This window comes from Amblyomma americanum, chromosome 8 (genome assembly GCF_052857255.1).
Source record: "Amblyomma americanum isolate KBUSLIRL-KWMA chromosome 8, ASM5285725v1, whole genome shotgun sequence".
Taxonomy (NCBI): Eukaryota; Metazoa; Arthropoda; class Arachnida; order Ixodida; family Ixodidae; genus Amblyomma; species Amblyomma americanum.
In genome coordinates this window covers 157,737,109-157,748,510 of record NC_135504.1, presented here as the reverse complement: position 1 = coordinate 157,748,510, position 11,402 = coordinate 157,737,109, and the positions used below count along the sequence as shown (strand labels likewise).

Genomic DNA, 11,402 nt, shown 5'->3' with positions numbered 1-11,402 from the left:
ACGGCCAAGTTGGGTTTCGTGTTTCATAGATGCTCAACCTGACTTGCTTCGTCAAGTTAAGCGCGTGCTTGAAAGCGAGGGCGCATTGCTCGTCTGGGGATGAGAGTATTGAACAATCTATTATAATAATGCCCATTTTGCTCCTATAAAACAACGCATCTCGTTCAGCAGTCATAAACAGGCACAAGGTGTGAGTGACCTGCATAAAATTGCTAACAATAAAAACTACATTTCAGTGCTACCCGCTGCTTCCACTTGATTGACGTTTTTGGCTGGCAACGTGCTCCACATTGAGCCAATCCTAGTTGAGCCATAGCCAGTTTTTCCCATGCTTTTCCTGCTCCCAGCGGAGACCAGCGCCTCAGTTCACGTTCGAGGAAAAGGAATTGTTATTGTGTTTTGTTAACGCACGTCGGCATATATTAGAGTGCAAAAAAACCGATATGTCGTCGCTGGCAAAAAAAAAAAAAACGCCGCTTGGAAGGAAATTGCCGGGCTGTTTAACAGCAATCACGGGGTGACCCGACGTGACCCCAATCAGCTCAAGAAATGCTGGGCCAACCTAAACAAAAGTCGAAGGAAGAGGACGCGAGGAAAAAGAGAGATCGCCACAAGACAGGTGAGCGCGGCTTGCAGGCCGTTTACAAATGTTTGTTCCTGCATGCTTTGTATGCCATGGATAAGGGCATGATTATTCTACTTCGGTCGGCGTAAGCAACGTGTACTGGAATGCATAGTTTTTTAGGAACAGTGTGATAACACGTAAATGGGCACGTAATAACGTTTCGGTGCAGTGTACTCTGCTTTATTTACAAACGCAGATGAATGCAGCCTGCGTTAATCGTGTAAATAATGCCCAAGCAGTATCCTGTACAGCCTCCGTAATTTTTAAAAACTACAGAGAATGTTTGCTACATTCAAGTCAGTACGAAGGCATGCGATTTCTGCTGCATAGAAGACTATGATGAGCGGGCAGTGCAGTGGGACGGAGGGCTCGCGCCTGGCCAGCAGCGAACTGACAACGGACGATTTTGCTCGGAGTTGGTACCATTCGCATACTATCGCGCCGCGAAGCCAAATTGGGTGCACCGTAGACCAGACGGTGTCTACACTGGCGACCTTCATGTTCATGAGGAAACTTGCCGCGCTATTGACAGTTGCTTGGTACTATTGAATATCCGGAAGGCTGTACATACAGCTACCTACCTTTACTCATTCCTGGCACTGCTGGGACGGGTGGCACAAAAACGTAGCGAAAACAACACACAGTTGCATGCATTGGTGTGCCTTTGGTTGGTTTTGTGTGGCACTTCATGAACAAAATATTTTAATGGCGCATTGTCTATAAATTAAGAGTAGCTTCACTGTGTGCGGTGTCTTTTTTCTTTTCAGGAGGAGGGTCAGCTCAATGCACTGTGAGCGCTCAAAGTGAGCAAGTCATTGCTGTTGCCAGCCACATAATGACCAGGGTAGGCAACCAGACTGACTCTGATGGAGGCATCGACCTGCCACCAGTGGCAAGTTTGCCTGTTATAAGATTGTTGCAGCCAATGGTGGATGGAGCAGGCAATGAAGAATTCCATTATGCAGGTAAAGAAAGCACTTTGCATGTTGTAGAAAAACAGCACTCCTCTCTTTATATTCCTTTGATGACAACGGCAGCGTGTACTGTCAATTGACGCTGTTTCAATGCTTTTTATTGCCTTGAACCTGCTATGAGGACTGTGCAGTTCATCTACAACAAATTATAAAAATCTCCTTTAATACAACACTGTGAAAAGCTGCTCTACATGTGGTTGGCTGAATGTTTGTGCAGATAAAGGCTGCATTGGTTGACAGTGCGAAAGGATGACCTGCTCCAAGCTGCATGTTGTTGGACAGCACTCTAAAGGCATTTTGACTTGACGGCTTATATTCACGTGATTGGTATGCTGTGTTCCTGTAGCGGAAGGCGAGGAGTTGGTTAACCGTCGGACACCGAGGGAGCAAGCATTCAGTGCTGCAACCTGAACTGCATTCATTATGACATTCTTTCCTGATGATGTTTTTGAGTCTTGTTTGCCATTCCTGCCTCACTTTAAACGAATGCCAACTTTAATGCAGTTTCATTATGCATGCACTCCTTCACATAAATTTTCATATTTCTGTGTACTTGTACATGATGGTGCTCCAGGGATAAGGTAACAACATTCTTGTTGTGAATAATGGTGCAGCTTGCCTATGTGTAATGCTCAAAGCCTTTTCGAATTTGGCTGCTAGTTTCAAGGAAATTGTTAGTTTTGCAATGCAGAGGTTTCACTCGAAGCGCATGTTTTCTGTAGCCCTCAGGCTCAGGCTGCAGTATTTGTCACCTTTCTTGTATGCCTCACCTTGGCATTTGTGTCGCATATATGCGGCGAAGCAAGCAGGCAGGCATTACAAGGAAACCTTTGCAAAAAAAAATGAAAGTGGATTAGCTCAGCTACTCCAGGATATACAAAGTGACAGCTGTCGGCGTTCATTGGCATTGACAAAATTCTAGACGCTGATGATTTTGAAGAAAGGAAGGGCGTATAACTAGCTCCCTGGGCCAGAGGACACGCATGAGTACAAACTAGCAAATATACTAAAATTGAAAAGAAACCCATTGAATGAGCAAAAAAGCTGCAGGTGCAGAGTTAGAGGATAACCACATGTGTAAAACTCGGGGCCTGCGTGACTATCACTACTGTATCAGCAGAAAAAAATAAAGTGAGGTCATCAGGCATAATTCAGAGTGAAAGGTGAGGAATATGGCAGAACAAAACAGAATGACTAAACTGGGGCCCCCCCCCCCAGAAACAACGGCAGCTATTTGGCGCCGAGAAGGGCAAGTGGTGCCTTATATAAGAACATTATAAAGCTTTCGTTATAATGTCTCTTCACCAATTGACCCAACAGTCTGTGCTGTTGAGGCAGACAGCTAATGTGTTGTAAGCTTAGATTTGTCCAACTAATTTTTACCTTTTCTTTATTACAGAAGACGACTGGGAACCTCCGCTCGTGGATGAGCCGCAGTCACCAGCGGCTGCTGTTGGTAAGAGTGGGGCAACTCCAGAAGCAATTGAGCAGGAGAGCAATCTCTTTTTTCCTGCTGTGCAACCTGCTGATGCTTCCAGCACAGCTGCAGCAGGCTGCAGCAGTGCTACAGTTGCTTCTGGAGCTGCCGCTGGTCCCACTACTGCTGAAGCAGTGGCCACCGGTGACGCTGGCAGGGCTCCAAGAGGGCGGATGGCCCTTTTAGAAAGGTCTCTGGCAGATGAGAACGACTATAGAGCGGCCTTACTGCGCGAAGAGCATGGACTGCGTCTGCAGCTGATGCGAGAGGACCACAACAGTATTCTGCAAGAGCGGCAGGAGAAAAAACTCCTTGATATCCAGAAAAAAAAATTGGAATTGGAAATCTTAGAAATTGAAAAACAAATCAAACTTGAACAGCTTCGTAGGCTGCGAGAGGCACCAGAATAAACGGTGCCTATGACTGAATGAAACTGGAATGCTGTGTGAATGCTTGCACAAATATTATGTGGCAAATCCACATAACTACACTTCATTTGCACATGTACCGTTTTAAGCACATGACTCGGTGGGAACAGACATACAGCCCCGTCACCGCCTTGCATGCAAGTCTGACAACCTATCGCATAGCAGGAGGCAGGTAGGATGGTTGCGTGGTACTTATGCTGCTATGGCTATATGGATCTTTGGATGCAAACAGCACTTTATTCATAGAAATACGCATTGCTGTATGCTACAAATATGGCTGCTCTAGGAAGGAAAAACCTCCCCTGGCATTGCTTGCAAAACCAACCAGTAGAGAAAATTGCAGGCCACATTGTTAAAGTTTCCATGTATAAAAAGTCAACAATATTGGCTCACGCAAGTCAACACCACATAAATGCTCAAAGGCCAACACCGCTCTCTACTCCTTCCAATATCTTTGCTGTCTCATCTAACCTAAACCCTCGCAGCTAGTGCCTCCTACTCAAGAACCGAAACACTTAAAGAATGCGATTCCTCCTATGCTGTCTACAAGGTGGGCCCATAGCTTGAGTCAATACAATGCCACAGCCTCCCGCTTTGCTGAAGTAATCTATTGCTTCAAAAATATGGCCACCACATTCCTGTGACAAGCCGCACTAGGCATGACAAAAAAAGACTATAAAGAAACATGCATCAAAAAAACACTTGCTGATGGCACCCACGTTCTGCTATTTCGAACCCCGCCGAACCATGTAACAATTTCAAAACATGCCAGTTCTCGATGAGTGGAATCAGCACAGTTCCAAGAAGGCCGGCTCAAATGCAAAGCCAGATTTAAGCTGTGACAGCCAACCAGTAACTGCATGTACAAATCAAAAGAACTGCTAGTCCAAGTGTTTGCATGTAAAAGATTTCACTACAACACTTGCGAGCTAGAAGTAGCTACCTAGTCATATCACAAACCATTCATTGAACCCACAAAACAAAAAGTTGCAAACACTACTGGGGTCATAAATTATCTTTCAGTGGTCCACCATGACTGCGGCAGCAAGGCATTCCCAAACATCAGTAGTGCCCGCACGCAATGATCTCGACTAACTGTTGGTGTTGGCTCATGACGACTCACTTTATGATCTAGGGTTTGTATTCAGCCATGCAAAGCAAGGCACCTAACAAACACCAGGTGCATTTGGCTCGAGGACAATGAATATTGAGTGCAACTGCTCGCAGACAGATTGTGTAGCCTTAGCAACTATTACAGGAGTTCTATGTACGACCATGACCTTTAGACTTGGAAATTAAAAATGCTCACAGGTCACACACTGTAGGTTGGTATGTTTCACCATGACACAGCAATGCCTGGAATCCTCTCCGCACATATGCTGCTTCTTTCGCTTCTTTCTCTGTGCCAGTTACTGCCCGTTATGCAACTTTGTTGTAAGAGATTGAGCTGGACGAGGCATGTGGATCATGTCAGGAAGCCCATTTCAGACCTAAAGAATCGACCTTTTGCACCATACTATGACAACAACCAACTCCCACTTTGAACAGAGACGGGAGAGAGCGACAATGCACAACAAACCACTCGAGAATCGTTCCTTGAAAAGAAGGCTCCAGTGTGACAGCTGAAGGTTCGACCGTTCTACACCATCTTGAAAGCAAACCAAATGAAAAGAATACACTCGTTTTTTTTTTACCTCAATACAGCCAATAAAAGTGAGAAATTTAATAACTGATTCATAACACACCTCTGTTGGCAAGCCAGAAAACAAAACTTCGCAGTGATCTGGAATTTCATCATTGTAGGCAATTGGGAACGTCTCGTTTTGTTGTAAAAGGGATATTTGAAATTAATGATTGTGCAATGGGTTTTCCGGGCAGAAAGTACAAAGTGCAGAATAGCGTTCACAGACAGTCAACGGTTCCAGCAGCACCAACCCGAAGCATGCGCTCGCCGAGAGCAGTCCCGCTGAAACATGGGCACTTCTTTGTCATTACAATTGTGACATAAAAACAAATTTATACTCAACACATGCAAGACATGCAAGAGCCCAAGCATGAAGTGCAAGCCGGGTGAAAGTAGGAAAGACGAAGTAGCAGAACTACTTGCTGTGAGGAACCTGAATTCCATGCCGCTACCAAAGCAGCCACACAAATGTTTGCTCTGTGGAAAGGTGCACAAGCCCTGCGACTGCTCCACCTAAGGCCTAACTGTTGTACTTTACCAAATCTGGTAATTTTTCACATGCGTGTAAGCAAAGACGCCAAGGCAGCAGCTCTTAAACAAATGAACTGAGCGCCATTAAGACCCTCAGCAGCAGGGTCAACAAGAGCTTTTCTGGTATTCGCCTCCTGCAAGATCAATACAGCGTTCTTGAAAAATAGCATTTGAAATAGAACAATATAGCAAGAAATGCAGAACCTAAAAGTGGAAGAGTAGCAGTTTGTTAATGCAACAAGCTCGCAACTTAAAAGCTTCCGAAGCTGAGAAAAAATTCTAGTGTAAAGGGGTGTATTCGCAGTGAAGGTCTGCGGTCGTAGATCAGAGAGCGTCATGATGAGCACACTCTCAGGAGTCACTCAGTATCCCCAGCTGCACTTCGTCGACCTCTTCGTCCCGCCGCTTGAACTGCTGCTAGTCGTTCCCATTGCTCTAACATTTCTTTAGTTCCTGCACAAAAGTTGGGATACGGGTAGCATGAGCAAGTGCGCATTATAAACATGCTTTATTCAAAATGCATGGGACAGTGTTGAGGACTGTGCATTTCTTACCTATGTGAAGCTCTTCTGGATGAGCACCCGTCGTGCCTGCATTCCCGACAAGCTGTCGCTGACAGCATCAACAGGTGGCAGGTGCTCTGGCCGCCTCGCTGCTGTCGTGCTGGTGCGAGCCGGTGGAGCGTCCTGGATGGGAGCGCTTTCAATAGGAGGCTGTGGCTCCTTCATCAAACATGCAAAGTTCTGCAGGGCTGCACACGCTGTGATGATCACTGCAGCTTGTTTCGGCTTGTGCTGGAGCCCCATATCCAGACAAGGGAAGAGGCGCTTCCAGACACCGAATGTCCTTTCGACCACATTCCGTGTCTTTATGTGGGCTTCTTGGTACCTGCACGTATAAAGGAATACTGCGTTGATTTAATGCCACAGCTCGAAAGTTTGGTCAAGCTTTGCCAACTTTGTCATGCACTGTCATTGGAAACATTAACTAACCTTCCTTGCGGTGAATTTGCACAGTGATTGCATGGTAGTATAGCGCCTAGAATGTAGTGCTACTCTTCATGGAGCATGGAGAACGAAGCTACACTCTTCATGGAGTACAAAGCTACATTATAAAGCAGTACTAAAACAAAATGCTGGGCCTCGATCGCATATTCCGAAGAGACACATTTCGCTATGTGGGACGCCGTAGTGAAAGGCTCCGGAAATTTCTACCACCTGGCGTTCTTCAGCGTGCAACGACGTCGCACAGTACACAGGCCTCCAGCATTTCGCCTCCATCGAAATGTGAACGCCGCGGCCGGGATCGAACCCGCGTCTTTCGGGCAAGTAATCTTGTGACTGTACGTTCGTAGCACCGCGGGGAAATAAATAAAATGACAGCACGTACACGACGCGAACGAATACGAATGAGCTGGACAGTGGTAACTGTTCAGAGAATTTCAGTTTTCATTGCTCACCTGCACATTGATGGAGAAATAGCCTTTGCGGTTTCGGTAGACTTCCGCATCTGCACCACCCGGGCTGTTGATGCGGACATGCGTGCAATCTATGCAGCCGGTCACACCAGGGAATTCACCGATCTCATAAAAGTCCCGCATCAGCTTTTCAAACTGCGAGACGGCTGGAAACTGCACCAGCATCGGGCGCAGGTGCTTGGCAATCAGCAAGGTGACCTTGCCAACTGCGCGGCACACCGTGGGCTGCGAAATCCGCACCAGATCCCCGGTGACGGTTTGGAAAGTACTGGCCCCATAAAACCTCAAAGCCAGGAGTAGCTGCAGCATCGGAGGAACAGGCTGTCCCCTGTTGTCGGGACTTTCACGCAGGGGCAACACGGTGAGCAGCTCCCGCACGGCGTTCTTGGAGAACCGATAGCGGGCGAGGAACTGCTCGTCGTCGTAGGGCTCCATGGGGTTCCCCGATCTCGTAACGCTGGCCGTGGAATCTTCGGCAACGAATGAGCCTCAGGAAATACTACGTCCATGGCGTGGCAAGCGAACTCGAACGCAGCTACCCTCCGCGCGACGTCCGATCGGTAGGTGGCCATGTTGGAAAATACAACGAAGTCAGCTTCAAGCAAGCTCCTCAGCCGACTTGAAGTTGGACCGAACTAGGATCGAGCCCAGCCGGTTGCAAGTCGCACTTCAAGCCGAGTTTGGTTTATGAAACACGATGGAGCTCACTTGAGACCGATGGAAGTTAAGTTCGAGCCAAGTTACATTTCTGCATTCGGGGGTTAGGCTCTAACCTGCCGGGTCGATGAGTAAAGTAGCGCAAAGTTTGTTCTTTTGTAAATTCAGTTCTGCTTTTTCCAGTTTAACTCTCTGTATATGTATGTTGTAAATATATGCTCTGCTGTCATCATCTACAAGCTCGCCTCCTGTCCATCTTCCCAGCCGAACGACACTAGAGGAAGGGTTTGTGGACCATCCTCGAAGAAACGAACGACCATTGAAATTTTACTGGTGCTAAGAATATCTGGCTCCGGACAGGCCGCCATTGGAGTCTGAACCTGGCAACGTTTAACGCTAGAACTTTATCTAGTGAGGCTAGCCTAGCAGTGTTTTTCGAGGAACTAGAGGGAATTAAATGGGATGTGATAGGGCCTAGCGATGTTAGGAGGACAGGTGAGGCGTATACAGTACTAAAGGACGGACACATACTGGGCTATCGCGGATTAGAGGATAGACGAGAACTAGGTGTGGGATTCCTCATTAATAAGGATATAGCCGGCAACGTAGAGGAGCTCTATAGTATTAACGAGGGGGAAGCAGCTATAGTAATTAGGCTGAATAGGAGGTACAAGCTGGAAGTGGTGCAGGATTACGCGCCCACATCCAGCCATGATGACCAGACCGTTGAAAGTTTCTATGAGGACGTAGAATCGGCAATGAATAAAGGAAAATCGCAGTACACTGTACTGATGGGCGACTTCAATGCGAAGGTGGGCAAGAAGCAGGCTGACGACCACGCGGCAGGTGACTATGGGATAGGCTCTAGAAATAGCAGAGGAGAGTTATTAGTCGAATACGCGGATAAAAATAAATTACGGATCATGAATACCTTCTTCCTCTAACGAGAAAACAGGAAGTGGACCTGGAAGAGCCCCAATGGCGAAACTAAAAATGAAATGACTTCATACTATGCGCTAAACCTGGCATCATTCATGATGTGGCCGTACTCGGAAAGGCGCGTTGTAGCGACCACAGAATGGTAAGGTCTAGACTTAGCTAAGACTTGAAGAGGAAACGGAAGAAGCTAGTGAAGAAGAAGACCATTAACGAGTTAGCCGTAAGAGGGAAAACACAGGAGTTTAGGATAGCGCTGCAAAGCAGATATTCGGTTTTAACTGAGGAAGACGATCTTGATGTTCATACAATGCACGAAAATCTGACATCAATAATTACGGAGTGCGCAGTAGAAGTAGGCGGTAGGACCGTTCGACAGGATACCGGGAAGCTATCTAAGGTGACGAAATATCTGATTAAGAAGCGCCAGAGCATGAGGGTGTCTAACCCAATGGACAGAATAAAAATAGCAGAGCTTTCGAAATTAATAAACAAGCGCAAGGCAAACGACATAAGGAAGTTTAATATGGAGAGAATCAAGCATGCTCTAAAGAACGGAGGTAGCCTAAAAGCAGTGAAGAGGAAACTAGGCATAGGTAAAAACCAGATGTATGCATTAAGAGACAAGCAGGGCTATGTCATTAGCAATATAGATAAGATAGTTAACGTAGCCGAAAAATTCTACACAGATTTGTACAGTAGCCAATGTAATCAGAGCGCAAATCAGGAAGACAGCAGTGCACAGCAATGCGTCATCCCGCCAGTAACGAAAGATGAAGTTAAGAAAGCCTTAGAAGCAATGAAAAGGGGAAAAGCATCTGGGGAGGACTAGGTAACAGCAGATCTGTTGAAGGATAGAGGAGACATTTTGCTTGAAAAACTAGCCACCCTGTATACGCAATGCCTTATGACCTCGACTGTACCAGAAGCTTGGAAGAATGCAAACATTATCTTAATTTATAAGAAAGGAGACGCCAAGGACTTGAAAAATTACAGGCCGATCAGCTTACTATCCGTTGCCTACAAAGTATTTACTAAGGTAATCGCTAATAGAGTCAGGGCAACGTTAGACTTTAATCAAACAAATGATCAGGCAGGCTTTCGTAAACGATATTCCACAATAGATCATATTCACACTAACAATCAGGTGATACAGAAATGCGCAGAATATAACCAGCCTCTATATAGCTTTCATTGATTACGTAAAAGCATTCGACTCAGTGGAAACCTCAGCAGTCATACAGGCATTACGTAATCAGTGGGTAGAAGAGCCTTATGTTAAAATACTGGAAGATATATATAGCAATTGCACAGCTACTGTAGTCCTCCATAAAGTCAGCAATAAAATTCCAATAAGGAAGGGCGTCAGGCAAGGAGACACGATCTCGCCAATGCTGTTCACCGCATGTGTACAGGAGGTATTTCGAGGCATGAATTGGGAACAGTTGGGAATAAGAATAAATGGAGAATGCCTAAATAATCTGCGATTCGCTGATGACATTGCCTTGCTGAGTCACCCAGGAGGTGAACTGCAAATCATGATCAATGAGTTAGACAGCCAGAGCAGATTGTTGGGTCTAAAAATTAACATGCAGAAAACCAAGGTAATGTTCAACAGCCTAGAAAGGGAACAACAGTTCACAATTGGCAGCGAGAGCCTAGAAGTTGTGACGGAATACGTCTACTTAGGGCAGGTAGGGACAGCTGATGCGGATCATGAGAGGGAGATAACTAGAAGGATAAGAATGGGGTGGAGCGCATACGGCAAACTCTCGCAGATCATGAGTGGCAGTTTACCAATTTCCCTCAAAAGGAAAGTGCACAACAGCTTTATCTTACCGGTACTCACCTACGGGGCAGAAACGTCGGGGCTAACGAAATGAGTTCACCTTAAGTTAAGGACAACGCAGCGAGCCATGGAAAGAAAAATGATAGGTGTAACGTTAAGAGACCGGAAGCGGGCAGAATGGGTGAGGGACCAAAGGCGTTAATGACATCCTAGTCGAAATCAAGAGAAAGAAATGGGTTTTGGCAGGGCATGTAATGCGAAGGCAGGATAACCGATGGTCCTTAAGGGTAACGGAGTGGGTTCCAAGTGAAAGTAAGCGTAGCAGTATGCGGCAGAATGGCAGGTGGGCGGATGAGATTAAGAAGTTTGCAGGCAAAGGGTGGATGCAGCTGGCAAAGGATACGGTTAATTGGAGAGACATGGGAGAGGCCTTTGCCCTGCAGTGGGTGTAGTCAGGCTGATGATGATGATGATGGAGAATGGAACTGCGGATTATTTTAATACCGTTCGGTGTTTAATTAATACTCCGTTCAAAGAACTTTGTTGTCTAGCAGCTTGTGAACACGCTCCCGTTATCGCTTTGTAGCTCTGCAGGGAACCCCACGTGAGAGAGAATTGACAAATGGGCGTCAACACTCATGCGGAACTTAGCTTCTGCAAGGGAATGGCCTCGGGAAACTTGGTTGCCACGCATAGTGAGGTCAGAATGTAGCGACAACCAGAGTTGGACGCTGGCAGTGGGCCGACAGTATTTATTACAAGACGCCGAAAGGGCTCTGTAATGATGGGAACTTGTGTCATCCGTCGACTTGCGGACCCGCTGG

At 46.4% G+C, this 11,402-nt stretch overlaps 1 protein-coding gene across 2 annotated transcripts; it reads left to right on the top strand.

Annotated features, from left to right (window-relative positions):
* Positions 1 to 204: 204 nt before the first annotated feature.
* Positions 205 to 3,683, top strand: LOC144102126 (uncharacterized). Of its 2 annotated transcripts, none has more exons than XM_077635424.1 (3): positions 205 to 619; positions 1,393 to 1,590; positions 2,999 to 3,683. In XM_077635424.1, the coding sequence occupies exons 1-3, from the start codon at positions 550 to 552 to the stop codon at positions 3,484 to 3,486; spliced, it is 756 nt and encodes a 251-aa protein (XP_077491550.1). In that variant the 5' UTR covers positions 205 to 549; the 3' UTR covers positions 3,487 to 3,683. The 2 variants fall into 2 exon arrangements, with proteins under 2 accessions (XP_077491550.1, XP_077491551.1); XM_077635425.1 differs by lacking the exon at positions 2,999 to 3,683 and adding an exon at positions 1,817 to 1,851.
* The last annotated feature ends 7,719 nt before the right edge of the window (positions 3,684 to 11,402 follow it).